This window comes from Dunckerocampus dactyliophorus, chromosome 17 (assembly GCF_027744805.1).
Source record: "Dunckerocampus dactyliophorus isolate RoL2022-P2 chromosome 17, RoL_Ddac_1.1, whole genome shotgun sequence".
Taxonomy (NCBI): Eukaryota; Metazoa; Chordata; class Actinopteri; order Syngnathiformes; family Syngnathidae; genus Dunckerocampus; species Dunckerocampus dactyliophorus.
In genome coordinates this window covers 20,550,118-20,569,760 of record NC_072835.1, presented here as the reverse complement: position 1 = coordinate 20,569,760, position 19,643 = coordinate 20,550,118, and the positions used below count along the sequence as shown (strand labels likewise).

Sequence of the window (19,643 nt, the reverse complement as noted above, 5' to 3'; positions counted from 1 at the left end):
GCCGCGGTGTTCGAAGCACCACTGCGCACCACTTTGCACTTTAACTTTCCCCCTTAAGCTAATATTTTAAAGTTTTACATGGATTATAGACATTAGACAGCATCGTGAAAATACAAATTATTTCATACAAACATAACCCTCTGCCATATTTTGATTTGTTTTTACTCTGAAGAGGGGATTAATATGTACAGATGACATTCTGGTCCCAAATATGAGCTTTTTTGCTCTTTTTTTGCATTTAACAGCGTCTGAATTAAGACACTGAATCTGTAATTGCGCCAAATGGGCTACTTGGCACCTCACAGATGGCAGCCTCAGCTGACAGTGGCAGAAATCCCAAGATGTTTTACACTGACTGGCCACTTCATTAGGTACCCATGCACAAGCTAATGAGGTCTATTGCAAGAAACCAGAAATAATATCCTTACAAAGATAATACTATACAGTGTTGATTTATACACAGGTGTCAGATATCACTTATTATTCATTATTACCAAAGTTAATGTTTTTGGTCAGGAAGTATTAATGGAAAACTACTGAACAGAATAAACAAAAAATGTCTTTAACAGTGCATGGGCCTGGTAAAAAAAAAAAAACAAACGCACAAAAAATTTAGGCTTTTGTGTGCATTTGTTTTTTACGTCATCGTATCATTTGTGTCATAGGCCATGATGCAAGTACTGTACGTGTCATTTTTATGGCCGTGGGAGACAAAAAGTGAGCAAAAAACGTACAAAAAATACAAATAAACTTTTTTTCTGTCGTTTCTGTTTATTAGTAAAAAAAAAAATGCACATTTAAGCAAATTGCATGTATTCTGTTGTAAATTAAGCATTTTTAAGCATAAAAATGGCTACATGAACGAAAATACAAAGATAAGGCCTTCAGAAGACATGATATGTGGTGTAATATCGGTGACTTGTTGTGTGCGCTTTTAAGGAGCGTGGCCTGGGATGTGACGTCAGCTAGCTAGAGTTGACTGTGTTTAGCTGAGTGTTAGCAGTGTGGAGAGTGCGAGTGACTGGTGTGAGTTGTGGCCGACAGCAGCTCCTGTGTGAGTTTTCACTGCACATGTGTTCTCTGCTAGTTAATAAAGCGATTGAAGCACCTTGTGAGTCTCTCAACCACAAGCAGCGGCACATACATTAATTGTAGTGTCCTACACTGGTCACTAGGTGTCAGCTACATTACATTGATGAGACAATGGTGCGAGTCTATGTTATGTATGTTATATATCTAATTTATGTCTCAGCATTCTTATTTTCTATTAAGGGTGCACGATAATTATCGGACCGCAAATTATTATTTCATGTCTAGAGAGCTCTTATAATGCTAAACCATATTTAGAAGGTTGTAAACAAGTTGTTTATGCTTTAACTACAAAAATATTCCATTTATAAAGGAATCCTACTTCCCGTAAATGTATTATTATTATTATTATTATTATTATTATCATCATACGTTGACCTGCATCTCTCCAAATGAGTAATAGTATACACTAAATTGGGTGACACCTGATAATAACCTCTTCCAAGATGGTTCCATTTTACAGGCCTGTGTGGGGGGGACAAGGAGATCACAAACAGATTCTTTTAGCCCTGACCTACACAATTGCTGGCAGTTAGTTTGCGTGCATTGTCAGCCGAAAATGACACAAAAAACAAACTAAACGCTTCCAGATTTGTTTCACCGTTCTGATTGTTACCCATTATCGTGTGCAAGAGAAGAAGAAGACATGCAGGCGGTGTCACATGTAAACAACCAGACCTCCCTGATGAATAAAATATACATGAGAATCAAGCCCAGGCAGTCCCATGAGCAGAAAAAGTAGCTTCTTGAAGTTAAGCATTCACTTACGCACATGCAAACTTTTCTAATTTACCATCTTTTTTTTATATTTACTATTGCCCCCTGCCTCTGCACACTCTGTGTATGTTGTTATTTTCTTCTGTGTGTATGTGTGTGTGTTATCCTCTTTCTGGTTCCACATCTGGAGGCCATTACTTCTGGGTCGGGATTGAGGGTGGGCGGAGCTGGGCTGACTCTGCAGTGAGGTCATTGTGTCGTCGTGGCGATGCAGAGGAACAATGATGCTGTTGTCTCCGGAGGTGGGCAACTAATGTAACTGACGCCAGAACAGAGGGCGGGCGAGGGGGACAGGATTGTAGCAGCATTTTAGGAGGTGAAGACGAAGTGGGATTGACCGTATCGTGCCATGTGCTGTGAGGAATTAACACTGAAAACGGCTGCGCTAAGTAGACGAAGCATGTGGATAATGACAGCATGCGCTGTCCAACTTAGAGTTATGGTGTGATTGGTGTTAATCCAGGTCTCGGAGACAAGCCAGACCCAAGTATTTCACTGGTGCTGGCTCTAAAGGCCGACAGCTGCACAACTCAGTCTGGTTATGGGACACTATTAGTCTGTATGTGCATGCTTCAGCATGTATACACATGATCACATGATCACATTGCCATAATTGAAATGCTGAACATGTTATAGAAACTAGATGGTTTCTCACAAATTGCATATAAAGGATGATGTATAATCTATTTTTTTTGTGATGTAGAATTAATAGAGTTTCTGCTTGGACTGCTTAGACCACGGCAGCTGTTGAAATCCTATGGAAAAAAAAAGCGTATCACCTTTCACTCATTGGAGCTAATGAGTGACGCTGGCAACATGTAGGAGGTTCATAGTGTGTCTTTCAGTGTAAATATCCCACGTTACAATGTGGACATCTGCGTCTTATAGAACATTGCGGCTATATATGTACAATTTTTTTTCTCTTTAAATTTGATGGGTGCAGCTTATATTCAGGTGTGCTCGATAGTCCGGAATTTACAGTAATCGAGTGTGCCATCTACTGTGCTTTTGAGTTATATCCGATGATAGATCAATGGTAGTGTTTACATGCAAGAGAGAACTGGTTTCCAATCGCACAATCTAGTTCAGTTAAGCCCATCCTTAAAAAGTTCATGCAATAATTAGTTTTTTTTGTCGTGTATGTAAACATAGTGATTGATACTGCCATGTATCATGGTAGACCACTTCACCACAACGTCCACTGCCTGCACAATACCCGTGGCATCTGTAAAAGTGCAGTTTACAGAGAAAGTGATGTTGAACAATTGACCCAAAATTGGAAAAAAGTTGGAAATTTAGAGACACCTGGTTCTCTTTACAGTTGAATAAATATAAGTTGCTGGCCACTGTGAGGCAAGACGGTCTACTGCTTGGCTTATTTACACAATGATATGATCATCTATCAGTGGAATTGTCTTGTCCACGTGCACTGGTGGAAACAATACAAAGACAAATTAAAATGCTTTTATCTTATGCGGTTAATGTAGTCCATTCTAGTGTATCATTTGTGATGTATTACTGGCTAACAGCCCAGCAGTCCAGTTGGAACTGAACAGGACGAAAACTCTCAAGCCGCAGTTTTACGTTGTTTCCCTCACAGAGTTACTCAGTGGTTGTTATGTCTGAGTGTGTTTGCATGAAGGTGTGTGTTTGTGTGTGTGTGTGTGTGTGTTTGACAAGCTTCTGTATTCCCCAGAGAGTTTACCGGTGCTGCTGTTATTTCTCCTTATAAGGACGTTTTCCTGTGGAACGAGGGAGCGAAAATAGGGCCAGTGAGTGTGATAGGGGTACGAAGAAGGGTAGGAAAAGAAAGTGAGGGGAGGAAAAGTGTTGGGAGGAGACACAGGTAGGCATCTAGGAGGAAAGGGCTGTGTAAATTTTGTGAAAATGAATAAATAATAAATCTTGGAAAGGTGAGACGTAAGAAGACACAATAAGAACACATTAATTTGCATATACTGTAATGTAGGTGTGTTTCAGCTTGTATTTGTGTTGAACTAGGAAACATGAGCCAACTGTCAATGCATTTTTTACACCGGTGCTCGTCTATTGAAGGATGTAATTTACTATAATATGACTGAATAGCCAGTAGAAGCAATATATGTATATGCATGCTGCATTGCTGCCTACTATCAGAAAACTGATTACAAGTCCAAAATATTTGAATAAGTCCACCAAATCAGGTATTGGATGTTAAGTGCTGATGCATCTGCTTCCTGTTTGAATAGATTAAAAGCATCAACATTTGAATCATTACTATTTTCTACTACTGCTACTAGTATTTGACCTTAAAAAAATAGTGTTTTTTATTTTATATCATATAAAGACATTTAGGGCTTTCTATCTTGAAAGCATTTTGATGTACTGTAGATGTTTAAGCAGATCTGCGATCTTTCCATAAACCTACTCTAGACTTGATGTCATAGGATTTTAAGAATGAGGTTCCATGACATCATTTACACTTTCACTCTAATATGAGCCTTTCTGCCACATCTGGCACATGTATTGACTGAGCTACATAAAATAGAAATCGGCGGCCCAGCTTTGGATGGGGCACATAAAAATGATGTCACCCATATGACTACGACTGGTGAGGGAGTGGGATCAGGAAATGGTTCTGCTTGTTGTTACAAGTACAAGGACACTGTTTTATCATGAAAGTGAGATGATTCATGCTAGTACCAGCATTGATTTAGTTGGCTGCTCATTAACTGATTCCCCTGATCTATCACTGAATTACGGTAGAACATCAAAAGTTGGAAGGAGCTGGTCATTGGTCAACCTCTCATTTGGTCAGATTTTTTCCATTGGCAATCATAGAAGTAGTAATAATCTCTTCCTTACTCAAACTGTTGCTGTCATAAAAGGTTTATTAGATGTGCATGTGCAAAACTGTAACGTTTAACATTCTGACCTGCCATTCGGGTTAACCACTATTCCTGGACCTGGACCTCACTCTATCAATATTCTCACTTTCAACATTCTCATAAACGGTCTAATAAATCAATAAGTTACAGTGACGTACTGGGACACCACTGGAGTCTATTCTCTTAACTCCTGTTTGAGGCTGCAGTGTCTTTGACAGCCAAACAAAAAGCATAACATAAGCACAAGTTTTTTATTTCCTGAGGATTGCTGGTGCTCGCTGAACTGAGTCCTGCGCATGATGATGGTGTCTTATGTGACGACATCCATGACTTTGAAAGCAAAAGTCTAAAGAAAAAGCCAAGCACATGCACAGAGGTTATTCTTTCATGCTCACAGAACTGATGTCTCGTGAGAAACGCATTATGCTGACACAAGCGGATTTTTTGAGCACAAACATTTACCTTTTTTTTAACCCAAATATTTCGGTCAAACTCCAAATTATAGGACTCGGGAGATTCCACTCTAATTACTTGGAGTCATTTTAAGGGGGATTTGGGAAACCATCTTCACCTCAGTCTCTTTCTCAGTGTTGAATGCAACTCGTGTTCGTACCACACACGGAAAGTTTAGCGTTTAGTTTTTCCAGTCGTGGGAGCCAAGAGCGATGCCAGGAGATGGCAACCAGATTGATGAGGTTGTATTTGGTTTCCTCTCCGACAAGACCCACATGTCTAAACTACTCAGCCTAGAAGATACTGTGCGCTCTCAAAATTAGATTGTGGATGAAAAATCTGCAGTTGACATCTGAGCTATTGCTCCAATATATGTTAAGACAGAACTACCGCCCAGTCAAACTTTTTCCCACTTTCTGTTTACTCTTCCCTTGTCCCGCTCCCTATGGTCTCAATCCCTGCTTGACGCTGTCACTTCCCTCCCTCTCTCTCAGCTGCTCCTCCCAGCTGTTTAATCACACATGGCTCTTGCCTAAAAAAGAGAGAGGGAGGGAAGCAGGGGGCGAATGGGAGGAGAGAGGGCGATCCAAAAGAAAGAGTGTCTGATAGCGACAGAGAGTGGGAGACACATGGCCAGTGAATGAGAGATCTTTGCTAGCTGCTTGGATTACTCCTGAGGAAGGACCTCATACCGATACCTTCCCCACTCTCCTCTACTCCCATAACTCCACATCCAGACCTCTGGCATTCAGAACCCCGAGCTCTCCCGAAGTCTCACCTCTCGTTCTCCTTTCACCCTCCCCACCTCCCCTCTCCCCTGCTCTCCCCTCTCAGGATGTCGTGTGAGGAGGCTCAGCTCCACAAAGAGAGGCTGCAGGCCTTGGCGGTAAGTCAAAGTGTCTTCAAACGGTCTCCTCTCACCTTTTTTTTTTTTGTGCCTCCTCGGACGTCTGTCCGTTTGTCCATGAGTGATTCAGAGCTCATGGACATGACAGACTGACGAGGGCTTTCATCGTGTCCCACCTTTCATCTACCTGTCTGTTATTCATGACACCATTTATGGAGCACCTTTAAGGTTCTACAGTCTCGAGCTCATTCTACCTTTATGCTCATTCATGTTTCTTTTGCTTCATTTTGATGCAATTTTCCAGTATAAAGAGCAGCAGGGGAAAAGTATGTGCTTAAAGGTTAGGTTTCTGTCAAAAGCTTGGGGTTAGATTAGGGTTACTTACGTTTGTGGCTAGGGTTGGGGTAAGGCTTTTCAAATTTGTATTTATTTATTTATTCTACACATCACTCTATTTGGCTGTTTAACATTTTTAGACGTTTAAGCTGAATTTTCTGAAACATGTATGTTCGAACAAAAACATGAGTGTCAATGTAGTAATGGGTTTTCGTGAATAGCAAAGCATGTTTAGGGCCCTATGAAATCCATTTTATTTTTGCCCAAATTCTGTTTTTTCTATTTTAATTTTAAAAATTATTTTTTTTACTTTTCACACTTATTTTACCAGCATTTTATTTTATCACATACCTTTGTAATAGTAAATAAAATGTTGGCTAATTAAATGCAAAAATCCTTACATTTATTGATGCAATATGTCATTGTCCAATTTTGCTCAGCTTGACTGACTTTCCTAATGGGATGTCAGCCTCCACACACACAAAATCCTCAGCAAACGCTGCAGTTAAGGAAGGTGTCTGTTCATTGGGCCCCCCTACGTGTTTCCACAAAAGCTTATTACTTTCTCACAGCATCGCATTGATGATTCACATGGAAGTGAGCATAAGTCAGTCGTAATTGAATTTAACTTTGTCTTGCGTCCATCTACCAGACTTGGTTCAGCAAAAATATACCTTTAAGTGTCAACATAGATTGTAGTCACCTGGTTTATTACATCAATCTTGGCCATGCAGACAGTCTGCTTATTTTGAAAACAAAGTAATTGATGGAGGTGTGGTCTGAATGTTCAGTCCCTGGCGTTATTAAGCATGATTTCATTGCTTGTTTTGAGGCAGACTTTTAACAGTATGCAATGGACCACAGAGGATGAAACACAGAGAATGAATGAACTTTTTTGAAGAAAGGGTTATTGAGTTACAATGAAACAGTAAGACTGAAACCTGACCTGGACTCTTACACCTTTTCTGACTTGACCAACTCTTACCTTCTTCTAGAGTATGCCTTTTAGGAGGGTGGCAGTGGGCTGCTTTTTTAGTTTAAAGCATGAGTTTTCGACGTTATGTTTGTGATCAAGGACTGAGGCATCTGGGGATGGCTGATAGGACGTCGGACCAACAGCCAGTCTCGGGGTTCGGTGCCTGTGACTAAATTTGGCGCCAGCAATAACCACAACATACCACACACGCTCAAGAGTCACAGGAACACACACACATCCCCATAGCTCACAAGTACAGGGGAACAACAGCAGCAGTAGCGGCGGTGGTGGCAGCAGCAGCAGATGGAGAAACTATTCTGGCCACAGCCTCACCAGGCCTCATTTATGTACACCAGCGAGGCACTTTACGAAACCAAGTGGAAAGTTCCCATTGGTGAAAAAGAAGTGGACAAAGCCTTTATACTTAGGGTTGATGCGCGGGGCCAAGAAAAACGTACCATTTTTGCAACGAACGCAGAGTATTATGGTGGCAGCTGTTGTAAACCTTCCCCTACAAAGATTGTGCCATGTAATCACCATCAAAATATCCTATATGAGCTTCTACTCAAGGAGCCAAAACCTGTGATATGAACAACTTTCTGATGTTGAATCCTGGTAAATCATTTGAGCTTCTCGGTCTTGTTTCTCAAAGACAATAACGGCACTAATGGCTCTCAAGAAAACCCACCAGACGGTTACTATTACACTGCTGACAACTCTCTTAGGTCGCTCAGCACTCTGTAAGCCTTAAAGTGTGCTAAGCATCGCACGTCCAATGTAAATACAGCAGAGGCCAGATAAGAATGACTGAAAGATAATACTAACAAACTGCAAGCATGCACACAGGCTGATAAAAATAAAATAAATAACTAAATATTGTGTACATTGAAATCTCACCTCATAAACATTATTGTCCTTTCTTTTTTAAAATAATCACATTACTTCTGCCTGACGTTGGGTCTGACTAAGCATCAGTGAACCCTACAGGGCGGTATACAGTGTCTACGCTGTGCAGCTGACAAGCCAGTGATTACATCAATAATTCATACCCACAGATTTCATTATTGTTCACATCAGTGTCTGTTTTCATTACTTCTTTAGCCAACTGGAAGTATTGAGACCAATCACCTCTGTTGCTGACACGTCCTGTACATGAATCTGACACTCTGATTGTCCCTTGATATAAAACAAAACATTTGTGTTCCTTGCCACTGGTCAGGTGGCCAGAATAATTTACTACGGGGGGTGGGTGGTGGGTGGTAGCTTATGAATTAAGTACCAAACTAATGGCCGCAAGAGATTTGACTATTTTACATTTATAAGAATGATGACATAGTACTCATCACTATGATATCATTGCTGTGACTTCAAAGAGCAGTAAGCAGGCCATCGTAACAAATGCTTGACATGCTAGGATATTACTAGAACGCTAAATAGACTTGTAAAACTAACTTATTTCGCTGTAGGGTGACCCTTGCAGTTTGAATTTCAAAATATTCATGCACTTAAAAGGGTTGAACAATTATACAGTAATCCCGTATTTATCACGGCTAAATGATTCCAGACCCGATCGTGATGAGTACATTTCCGCAAAATATGATTCCTTATATATAAATGAAATAATTTTGTACTTGGAGAATAGAAAACCTGATTATAACCTTCTAAATACCGTTTTTAACATTATTACAGCCCTCCAGACACGAGATAAAACCCCTTTACAGTCCTATTGCCCAATATAGTAGACATAATAAAAGAAAATAAGACATAAGTAAGACTCGTACTCGTGTGTTGCTCTAAATGTGTTCCGGTTCTAAATGTGTTCCGGTGCTGGGGGAGCTGAGTGTGGGCAGAACAGGAAGTGATGTCCGGGTTTCAGGGTTGAGTTTTAGCTTGGCATGCATTATGGCCACAACAGTAGCCTGTGTTAGAGACCATTGTGCCTGTTGTGAGATAATTCAAAGCTGTATTAAAAGCCTGTTGTTCCGGTGATTAAGTCTGGTGCTTGTGTGTCTCACCGAGCACTACAGTGCCATTAATGACACTTCGTGATTAGTGTAGAATGCACTAGTGTAGGGTACAGCGCGAGCTGACGCTTTAAACTTTAAAAAGTTGCGGTTATTGTGCTTCTGATTTCCTTCCTTCATTCCTTCCATCATGTCAGCTTACAGCAGCAAAGGTTTTTCCTTCCTTTAAAATATCCAAAAGTTCTTTCTCCTGCAGCACCATTAAGTTTTTCTGGCGCTTCTTCACTGTGGCTGTGGCGCCATCAGCAGTAAGTACAAGATAGCGTGTTAAGGAAGTGCGCGCGTAGGCTTCCCAGCATGCCTGGTGTTTGTGTTGATCGCACCATGAGTGAGATAGTGCTTTGAGTCGGTGACCGTCAAAATATCCAATTTGAGCCAATCGTCAAGTTTACAGATTCCACTTCTGACAGTCCTTTTGACCATTATATAATTGTTTTAGTGACTGTATTTCACATAGTTTACACATTACAAACGCACATCATGTAATTGTGTATAAGGATTGCTATTCCAGAAGGACTGTAATGACTCAAACCTTATGTCAGGGTTATGCTGAGGGCGTTAATCATTCAGTGCAACAGAGGATGCACTGTGTTATGTTTGTTCATCAGTCCTTTGGCCATCGGACACACACACAGGCAAGGATTCCCGCTGTCTGATAGTGATTACAGCATATCAGATGCCAGCAATGCTGGTTTCTGTGGTTACTAATTGGTCAGATTAAGTTGATGTCATGCTTTTAGATTCAGGCCTGTAATCGGCATGTTCCAAACATGTTATTACAGTAGTTGGGGGAGTCTGGTCAGGGTTTCCTAAAAGACTGATTACATGTGTGGCTGAGTGTGTGTTTGTATATGCATGCGTACGTGTGTGGGTTGAAGAGCAACCAATGAATGGCGAATGCTACAGCTTTCTAATTAGCCGCTTGTCCCATGGGACAAAAGGACTAAACTGCAAATCCATGGCAGAAGTTTGTGTGCACGCACTCGTACCCTGGTCACTAGAGTGACTAGGACACATTTACACAGATGACCTCAGCACTTTGGACTTTAGCTTCCCTTAAACACACGTCACAATCATCTTTCCAGTTCACAGTGTGTGTGGTTTTTGGGGGGTGGAGGGGTTCTGACATCCGGAGGCATCAACCGCCAGACAGGAACTGCGGTGGATCAAAGTTTTAGATAAAGTAGCGGACCTCTATAAGACTCATATTTGCAGACCAGTAAAAATAATGAAGCTTTAACTACTAAAGCACCCGGGTTCAACCACAGATTGCTACCAGTCTGACTAAGTTGTGATTGTAACGGATGGCGGACGTTTTCTGGATCCACTTAGTGGGGTCTTACTGCTGGAAGTGAGTGGGACAGGGTGAGAAGGGGGAGAGGGGGGTGCAATAGCTAGACATTGGCATGTGCTGAGATTTGTGGCTGGTGTGGAGTAATGGACTGCTTCGAAAGTAGTAAACATAGTTGGGGGCTGGGCTGTCGATGGTCATGTGCAGTCTACCTACTAATGGAGCAACAATTTTTTCCTACCCATGAGTCACTGATGATAAATGTTCATTTTTATATTAGAAAAGGGCAGGAAAGTGAGTCGATTGCTTGATTGACCACAAATTATTTGCAGTTCTGTGCATGTGTTGTTTGCATACAGTATATGTGCCCTGTGATTGACTGGTGACCAGTCCAGGGTGTACCCCGCCTCTTGGCCAAAGTTAACTGGGATAGACTCCAGCTCACCCGCAATCCTAATGACAAGCGTATGGATGACTGGCTATTGGGAAAGCGGTTAGATACTTTCTGAACGGAAATGCGTGGAATATTCTCAATGATCAGATCTAAAGCCAGCACAGCATGCTTCTTCTTTTTTTTTATTCTGTGAAACTACTGAAAGTCTACACCTCATTCCTGTCTGGTTTTATTTTTTACTTTTATTGTAGTGATGTATAAAAGCAAAATCCTAACTCAGTGTCACACGACACAGCTCTATTTTTTTCACGTTTCAATATCATTTACAGTCAAAGCCCTGGTTTTCGTACACCCCAGTTTGTGTATGGTTTGGTTTTTGTCACATTTTCGCTCAAATTGTATCTTGGTTGTCGTACACTTTTCATTTTTTGCACAGTAATGTGTTTAACAAACTAGTCAGTTTGTCCTGTACTGTATTGTTTTGCAAAATTGAGTGCACAAACAAAGCAGTCGAACGTAGCTTTTTGTACGCTGCAGTTTTCTTCTAATTTTGTTTTCGTGAAACATTTTTGCCAAAATTTCGCCTCAGTTTTTGTACACTGACTTTTTTTTACATTGTTGCACGTACCAAACTTGTCAGTTAGGCTGAAATGGAGTGCCCAAACATAGCAGTCAAACCCCCCACCAGTTTTCGTATGATTCAGTTATTGTCAAAAATTTGTACCAAAATTTTTCTCGCTTCTTGTACAGTCTTGGTTTTCATACCGTACGGCAGGTAACAAACTAGTCTGTTTGCCATGTAGTGTATCATTCCGCGTAACTGAGTGCAAAACAAAGCACCCTTTGTGTAAAACTTATTCTTTATTCTTTATTCTCTTTAAAAAAATGTTTTTTTTTCAGGTTTTTGGGTGTCTGGAACAGATTCAATCAATTTGCATTATTTCCTATGGAAAAAGTTGCATTGGTTTTATCAAACCTTTTGGAACAAATGAATAATGAAGCTTGAGGTACATCACCTCTAATTTAATTGGTATGGCCAAAAAACAGCAAGATGCCCGCAGACGGAGCATGGATTTGGGCTCATTTGGTCAAAGTCTGACGGAGGAGTTTGTCAAAGTACAGGCCCTGGTCCGTACAACTGCTTCTATCCAAAATAGCCGTCTTACTGTGGATTTTCGGACATGGGTTACGCTGACTTTTTGTTCATCCTGTCACGACAGACGTCTCCATCAGATTTCATCATCCATGAAACTGGTGGCAGGTTACAGGGGCAAATTTAGCAAAAAGTGTTGGAGGTCTGTGTTCGGGGCGGGACCACCAAAATATATTTTGGCGGTCCTGCCCCGCCTGTAAATTTGGTTTGAGTTTTTGTGCATGTTTAGTACCCCAAGTCGGTGAGGAGATTGATACAAAAGGCCAAAAACAAAACATTACCTGTAGGTTTGCCTGCATCGACTTTGTAAAATGAAAATAGCACACATGTACACATGACAAAGACATAACTAAATGACTTATAATGCATCATCAAAATCATTGCAGCACTTTTTTTTTTTTTTGGTCTGCAGGTTTGCTTCACATTTGATTATTCTGTAAAGTAGAGCAACCAGCCGAACGCATTGGTGTGCTTTGGTCACAGCAGAGCAAGCATGGTCATGGGATGCTTGCTTTATGGGCAGTTTATGAACGTGTGTAAGGGGGCCTGGGGCAAAGTCACTGGATACGGGCGGACGTTTTTTAGGTAGTGGGGGGTCTGGGGCGCGACAGGCGTTACGTGCCATCTAAAATTAGCAGCAGCAGCTGCTTCGGGCCTACTGGATGGTCATGTCTGTGAATGTGGTTGAGTAGCACAGATATGACACAGGAGAGTATGGAATGCTGATAAAAAAGAGCCTGGTTGTTTGAAAGTTGTTTTGATGGTATTTGAGTAGACAGAAATAATACAGAAAGAAGGCATCCTCTTTTGTTTTTTGACAAATATGTCCTATGATGTTAGAAGGTCTGACATTTGGAAATAAAATTTTGAAAGTGTTGCAAATTTTCACCTGAAACCGAAGTTAAGGTCCGTTCTTAAAGCACTTGTCATTGCAATACATCATTGATCTTACTGCTGTGTTATCTACTTTCTATTAGTTTTTAGATGACTTTGTCACCTGTACAGCATTTTCCAGGAAACGAAAGAAGTGTGTGTGTTTGCAGAGATATACATGCTCCTGTCCTCCCCACCATGGCATTGATGAGTATAGACGACACCTGCTGCTATCACATGACTACGGTATGCAAGGCATTTCAGTGTGTGCTTGGTTTGCATTTACTGACACCACTTGCCAAAAAGTTACCAGGTTCGTCTTTGTACAGGTGAGCTTACTAAACAAAGTTGCATCATAATAGGTTATTATCTTGTGCAGTCATAAACATGCAGGTTTATTTGCTATGCAGGTCCATTCTGGGCCATGCACTTCAGGAGTACATGTCCGCTGAATGGGAAGATGATCTTCATCAGGGAGGTGTTTCTTTTGGGTGCTTTGGAATGTGCAGAATGTGAAGCATCTGGCTTGTAGCGCTCATCTCTTCATGAGGGAAGCATCAGCAGAACTTTATATCCAATTTCTCAAGCTCATCGTGACCATGAGGTGATGTTTCACTGACAAACAGCCCAATTCAAAGTTTGTGTTCAGATTGGTAGGTGTCCATGTTAACCTTTGGTTGACTTGCGGAACAGTAGAACCTCTAAGGCTGATGCTGGTTGACCTGCGATTTGTTCAGATTTGGAAACACAATTTCCCAAAACAAAAATTTGAATAATCCGTTAAACTGTTGCAATTTTAAAGACTTAAGTTGGTAACATTTAGGTAACAACAAAATAAGACCATGTCCACATTGATAGGGATGTTTTAAAAATACTTATTTTTCTATGCATTTAGGCCTCTTGTCCACACGCAAATGTATGCTTTGTCCTTAGCTCTGTCCAGAGTGGACATTCTCCAAAACTCCGGCTTCAGTGTTTGTGTGTGGACGAAAAACAGAGGCTTTTGGTGTGTGTCATAAGAATTGTGCAACATGATCTCATTTTTAAACCTCATTTATCAAAAGAACATGAGCATGAAGACTTAGGAGTGGTAGACCATTTGCAATCCGCAGCTGTTTTTTTAATGGCCCTCGGCACAAAAAAAAAGTTTAGGAAAACAACAGCAAAAATGGAAGAAACGAGTATTGTATGAGAATCGTTGAAATATTAGGAGAATAAAGTGAAAAGTGGTCATCTTTCAAGAAAAAAACTCTTACAACAATAAAGTAGTAATATTGTAAGGGAAAAAGCATAAAGCTGAAATATTTTTTAAAGTCATAACTCTGAAAGTGAAATGAAATTAAAATCTTTTAGAATAAATTCAGAATATTATGAGAAAAATGATTCACAAGAATATACAAGTAGTAGAAATATTTGTCCAAAAACATGTAAATGGAAAAATGAGCAAAAAAGTGCAACTTTAGGAGAAAAAGTTCATTTTAATAATAAATAAAATACTCTTTGTCACGTGTAACACAAAGCTTCAGAAGGAAGCTGTTTTTTTTAGATATATACAACAGGTTGGTTTACAAAGTGCACGGCTTTGTAGTGCTACAAAGTGCAGTGATTTTTCGGTATGCGTCCCTCGGTAGATGCTAGCGATCTGCGATACCAATGGTTTCGTTTCCCAATTCGATACGGAGTAAAATTCAGGGTAATATCGGTGACAGTTAATATCAAAGTTAATCCTTAAGGGTCATTTTGTGTCATTCATTTTCATAGGCTATTTTAGTGGTGTTGAATGAATAGACGGTAGATGGGATTTGCCAGAATACTGTATATTCATTTTGAAAACATCTCTGTCCACCTCTGTTCCTAAGGTTAGCTTAAAAAGGTAGACTCATTTGTTCCCAGTGACATAAAATGTTTTTTTTTCCCCACTTTTTGCTGTATGGTGTTAGATACTGGTTGTATACTATAAATGCAACACTTTTTGTTTTTGCTCCCATCTTTCTAGATCTAAAACCTATGTGCACAAAATGCTTATTTCTCTCAAATATTGTTCACAAATCTGCCTAAATCTGTGTTAGTGAGCACACGTGTGCCTTAGGCTGGCCACAATAAAAGGCCACTCCAAAATGTGCGGGTTTGCTACATTGTTGGAATTGTTGAGGTCGGATTCCCAATGGTACAATCAACCTCAGAGGCTTTAGAGCCTCCACTGTATAACACATCATCAGATCAGGCATATCATGATTCAGTCTCAGCACCTTCTTTGCTCCTCTTAAAGGTTTATTGACTGTTGTCTGTTGCTGTCTCATTAATGTATGAATGAGACAGTGAATTGACTTCCATGGCAGCGTACGCTATTATAATTATACGAAGGAGAGTGTGAATGAAAGGTTGTAATAGCTCTTTGGGGGTAGCCAATTGACTGTTTTGCATTAGCATCCTCTGAAAGACGGAAATGAAGTTGCGTTAACATACAGTAGAAGAAATGTAACATTCAATTCTTGAAGTGTGTCAACAGTAGCAGAGTAAGAAAAAAAAAATAGTGTATGAGAGCCATACAGCTGAGAGCCAGCCGAGTTTGGCCAGTGAGTCAGTGTGGGAAGCCATTAATGTGTCTTCAAGAATGTCAACATATTTTCCTGAGGAGGAGGATGATGTGCTCTCTGGAGGGAACTACTGTGAATTTTATTTGAATGCGATATCCTCAGCATGAGGGGTCATGATTGCATTTGTTTAAAGCATCCACAAAGCATCCGAGTGTAATCCAGATGTTACTATTAACAGAATGGCTGACAGCAAGGCTGGGCATCTGTCCGTACATTAAAAACATGCTTAACTCTAGAGATTTCCATAAAAGCACAAGAAGCCACCTGAGCAAACACTTTGGTCTGATGTTGAGTCTGGATGAGTCTCCCTACTGACTGTTTTGACATACAGTAGAAATGTTGCTGCTATTTCTGCTACTCCTCTAACCACTAAACAGATTTTCGCCCCCTTGAGGTGCGTGTGTATGTGTGTGCGTGTTTTATTTGGTGTGAGGTGCCGATTATACTGTATTGCATTGTACTGCAGCCAATGTAGAAGCAGTGTCAACCTTATTTACAAGACAACCCTTCTGTCCTCCCCACGTCCCTCTGTTGCACACGCTTCCATTACATTACATCAGGGGTGTCCAAAGTGTGGCCCGAGGTACATTTGCGGCCTTGTGGCTGTTTTTTATCGGAAAAATAAAAAAGACTAAAAAAAAAAAAAAAAAAAAACAACATCAAAGATGGAAAAAACAGCAGTAATTTTACAAGAATGAAGTCCAATTATTAAGAGAAAAAAGTTGTCATTTAACAAGAAAAAGCCGTAATTTTAGAAGAATAATGTAATGTTATGGGGAAAAAATATTGTCGTTTTAGTGGAATAAAGTTGAAATGTTAAAGAAAAAATTATTTTTTTGTAAAAGTCGTAATATTGTGAGAAACAAACAAAACAACGAATAAAGCTGCGGAAAAAGTTATCGCGTTACGGGAAAAACACTGGAACAATTATGGGAATAAAGTCCTAATATTAGTTTAATAATATAAGTTGTCACTGTCTTTTCAGTTTTGCAACATGCCTCTGTCACGGCCGACACTGTTGGTAAAAGGGTGAGCGGGGGCAAAAACGTATGTCAGAGGAGTCACAAAAAAGGAGAAAATGAAAGGGTGGGAACCGTAGATTCAGCACTGAATGTTTTTTTTTTTTGTCCTTTCTGGATTCATCGTCAGGACTCTCGGTTGTATGATAGTAGTGTAGTGATCTTAATGGATTTCTGCCTCTTACTATGCTGTTTTCTGCATCAGTTGTCTATTATTATTAATTCTTATTATTATTTCTCCCTTTTCACTCCAGTTTTTTGGTTATTTGGGAGAGGAGTCATCATTTATGCACATTTTAGGGTTTCCTCTGGGCTCCAGTGTTATTTAAAGCAAGCAGGAAGTGTGCGAGTGTGAGAGAGACATCCACAGTGTCCCATGCCCTTCTACCCCACGCGGGGCAATGCTGTGTTGTTTACGTTCCCATGCACGGCAAAGTAAAACCAAGGACATGTAACTTCACGTTGCCTTTGTCGACGCCGTTACCCAGCGAATCCCTCACCCTCATCCACGTCCCAGTTCAAGGTCGACCCCTATTGAGAGGGCTGAAGTGGCTCATTCCTCTTAAGATACTAATGAAACCTCAGCCCCTCCCCTCCGAGATAAGCTCTGACATCCAGCAATGCTAATACTTCACTTCCGTCCTGTTGTTATTGTTGTAGTACATTCCATAAACCTGGGCAGTGTGAAATGCCCCCCATGCCCACTGGGGTTCCACTTTACATTTAAATGTCTAATTAGTTGTCATATGTGGAGGTGTTCAAAATCACTATGTAAATCGCTAACGCTACTTGTTAGCGTACATATGGGGTTTCCGATGTAAACTAGCATTGAGCTAGCGCATTTGTTTAAATGCATTTAGAGAAATTATTCCTATCTTATGTAAGCCATAATTGACATGCTTTATTTCTGTATGTTTGGTATAAGTCTTTATTGAGAATCTGTTATCTGTCTACTCAGCTAGCAAGTAGAGACCACACATTGGCGGGAGCAGAAAAAACAAAAAAAAAGTCCCGTCCTGCACCTTGAGAAGCACTGACCTACCGTATACCGTTTTTAGGACACGATGAAATCCGTTGTATTTTTCTCCAAATTCCGTTTTTTCCATGTAAATTTTTTAAAATTCCGTTTTTACCTTTTACACGTTTTGTATTTTTGTGGCAGTAAATAAAATGTCCGTTAATTCAATGCAAAAATCCGTACATTTTTCGATGCAATACATCATTGGCCAATTTTTTCAAACTTTTCCAGTGGGATGTCAGCCTCTGCACGCGTTGCTACAAAATCCTCAACAAACTGTAATCCCCGTGCTTGTGGTTAAGGAAGACGTAGTCACGATGCAATTCCAAGTGTGTTATTAATGTAAGATACTTTTATGACACCCTTTATTTTGTTTACACAATTAGACTGTATGTGGTGAACAGCGCTCGTATTTTGAAGGCCGGAAGTGTGTTGTGTGGGTTGAGGATGTCTGTTGATGGTTAAGACGAGCTGGGAGCAAGGATGAACGTGCCTCGTCCTTGTTTCACTCCTGCACGACATCAACGGGCACGGTGAAACACCCGGTGACTTTAACAAGCGGTAAAACACAACGTGGTGTATACACACTCATACAGCCTCAGTCGCACACACACACACACACACACACACACAGTCGCATTAGCATGCTCTGCCAAGCGAAGCTAACCCAGCTAGCATCCATTCACGCTCTGAAAGAGAGGAGTTTTGAAGTTCAATTTCTGCTGGCGTTTCAGGTCACCGTTTCGACATGTTTACTTTGGGAGGGGGCGGGCTAGTGTTTGTGACGCCACGATTGAGCGGTCCGCCGGGGGAAATACTTCCCCACACAAATGTTCCTTCTCCTCATCATGATAGCATTCCGCGTTTAACAATAGATTCCCTTTTTATTGGCCAGTTCCGAAATTCTGTCCGAGATTCCGTTAACACGGAAATCATAGGACCCTGCTTGGACCCATGAGACCCTAAAAATGTCACTTCTTTATTGTACTTTGTCAAAATGTCGTTATCTTATTAACAGTGTTCATATTTGAGCCTCCTCATCTTACAAATGTAAGATGAAGTGTTACATGTTATCGCGCTGCGTCATTTACGCTTCCATGTTTGTCAGCCATGTTTTTAGTTTACACTTGACTCGTACATATTTCTTATCATTCACGTCCCTCTTTTGTTTCATGCAGGAGAAGCGAAAACGTCAAACTGAAATCGAAGACAAGAGAAGCCAGCTGGATGAGTTGGTTTTACAGCTGCAGCATGTCAAGGTTAGTTTGTGCGCACACGTTACATGATTGTGCTGTGGTTGAAATGCTTTCAAGACCGTTATGTCACACGTACGAATAAGGGAACGGATGACGGACAACAGTATGGTAGTGGAACACAAACAGGTTATTGGCGTTTGAGGTAAAGTGAAGGGGAGTTATTTATATTGAGTTCTTGAACCTTTAAAGAGGTCACTTGAGGTCCCATATGTGATCTTGGAGACCCACCACATGGAGACATCCAAATGGGAATGCCTCTTGATCACGTTTACTACTTAATAGTGCTGTGTTGTGACGCTATCATATCATATCATATCATCCATCTTCTATGCCGCTTATCCTCACGAGGGTCGTGGGTATGCTGGAGCCTATCCCAGCGAGAGGTGGGGTAGACCCCGGACCGGTCGCCAGTAAATCGCAGGGCACAAATAGACACAAACAATCATTCACACTCACATTCGTAGCTATGGACAATTTAGACTCGCCAATTAAACTAACATGCATGTTTTTGGAATGTGAGAGGAAACCGGAGTACCTGGAGAAAACCCACACACACACGGGGGGAGAACATGCAAACTCCACACAGAGATGCCCAACGGAGAATCGAACCCGATCATCCCGATCTCTTGACTGTGTGGCCAGCATGCTAACCACTAGGCCACCGTGCGGCCAT

The 19,643-nt window shown here is 40.8% G+C and overlaps 1 protein-coding gene across 4 annotated transcripts in view; it reads left to right on the top strand.

Annotated features, from left to right (window-relative positions):
* Positions 1–19,643, top strand: part of LOC129170251 (A-kinase anchor protein 2) — a 90,574-nt gene that overhangs the window by 3,162 nt on the left and 67,769 nt on the right. For 3 of the 4 annotated variants that reach the window (XM_054757597.1, XM_054757596.1, XM_054757598.1), the window contains exons 2-3: positions 6,021–6,072; positions 18,893–18,973. In XM_054757597.1, the coding sequence (XP_054613572.1) occupies positions 6,021–6,072; positions 18,893–18,973 (133 nt within the window). The remainder of the gene's footprint in view (positions 1–6,020; positions 6,073–18,892; positions 18,974–19,643) is intronic. The other variant, XM_054757599.1, reaches the window with a different exon arrangement.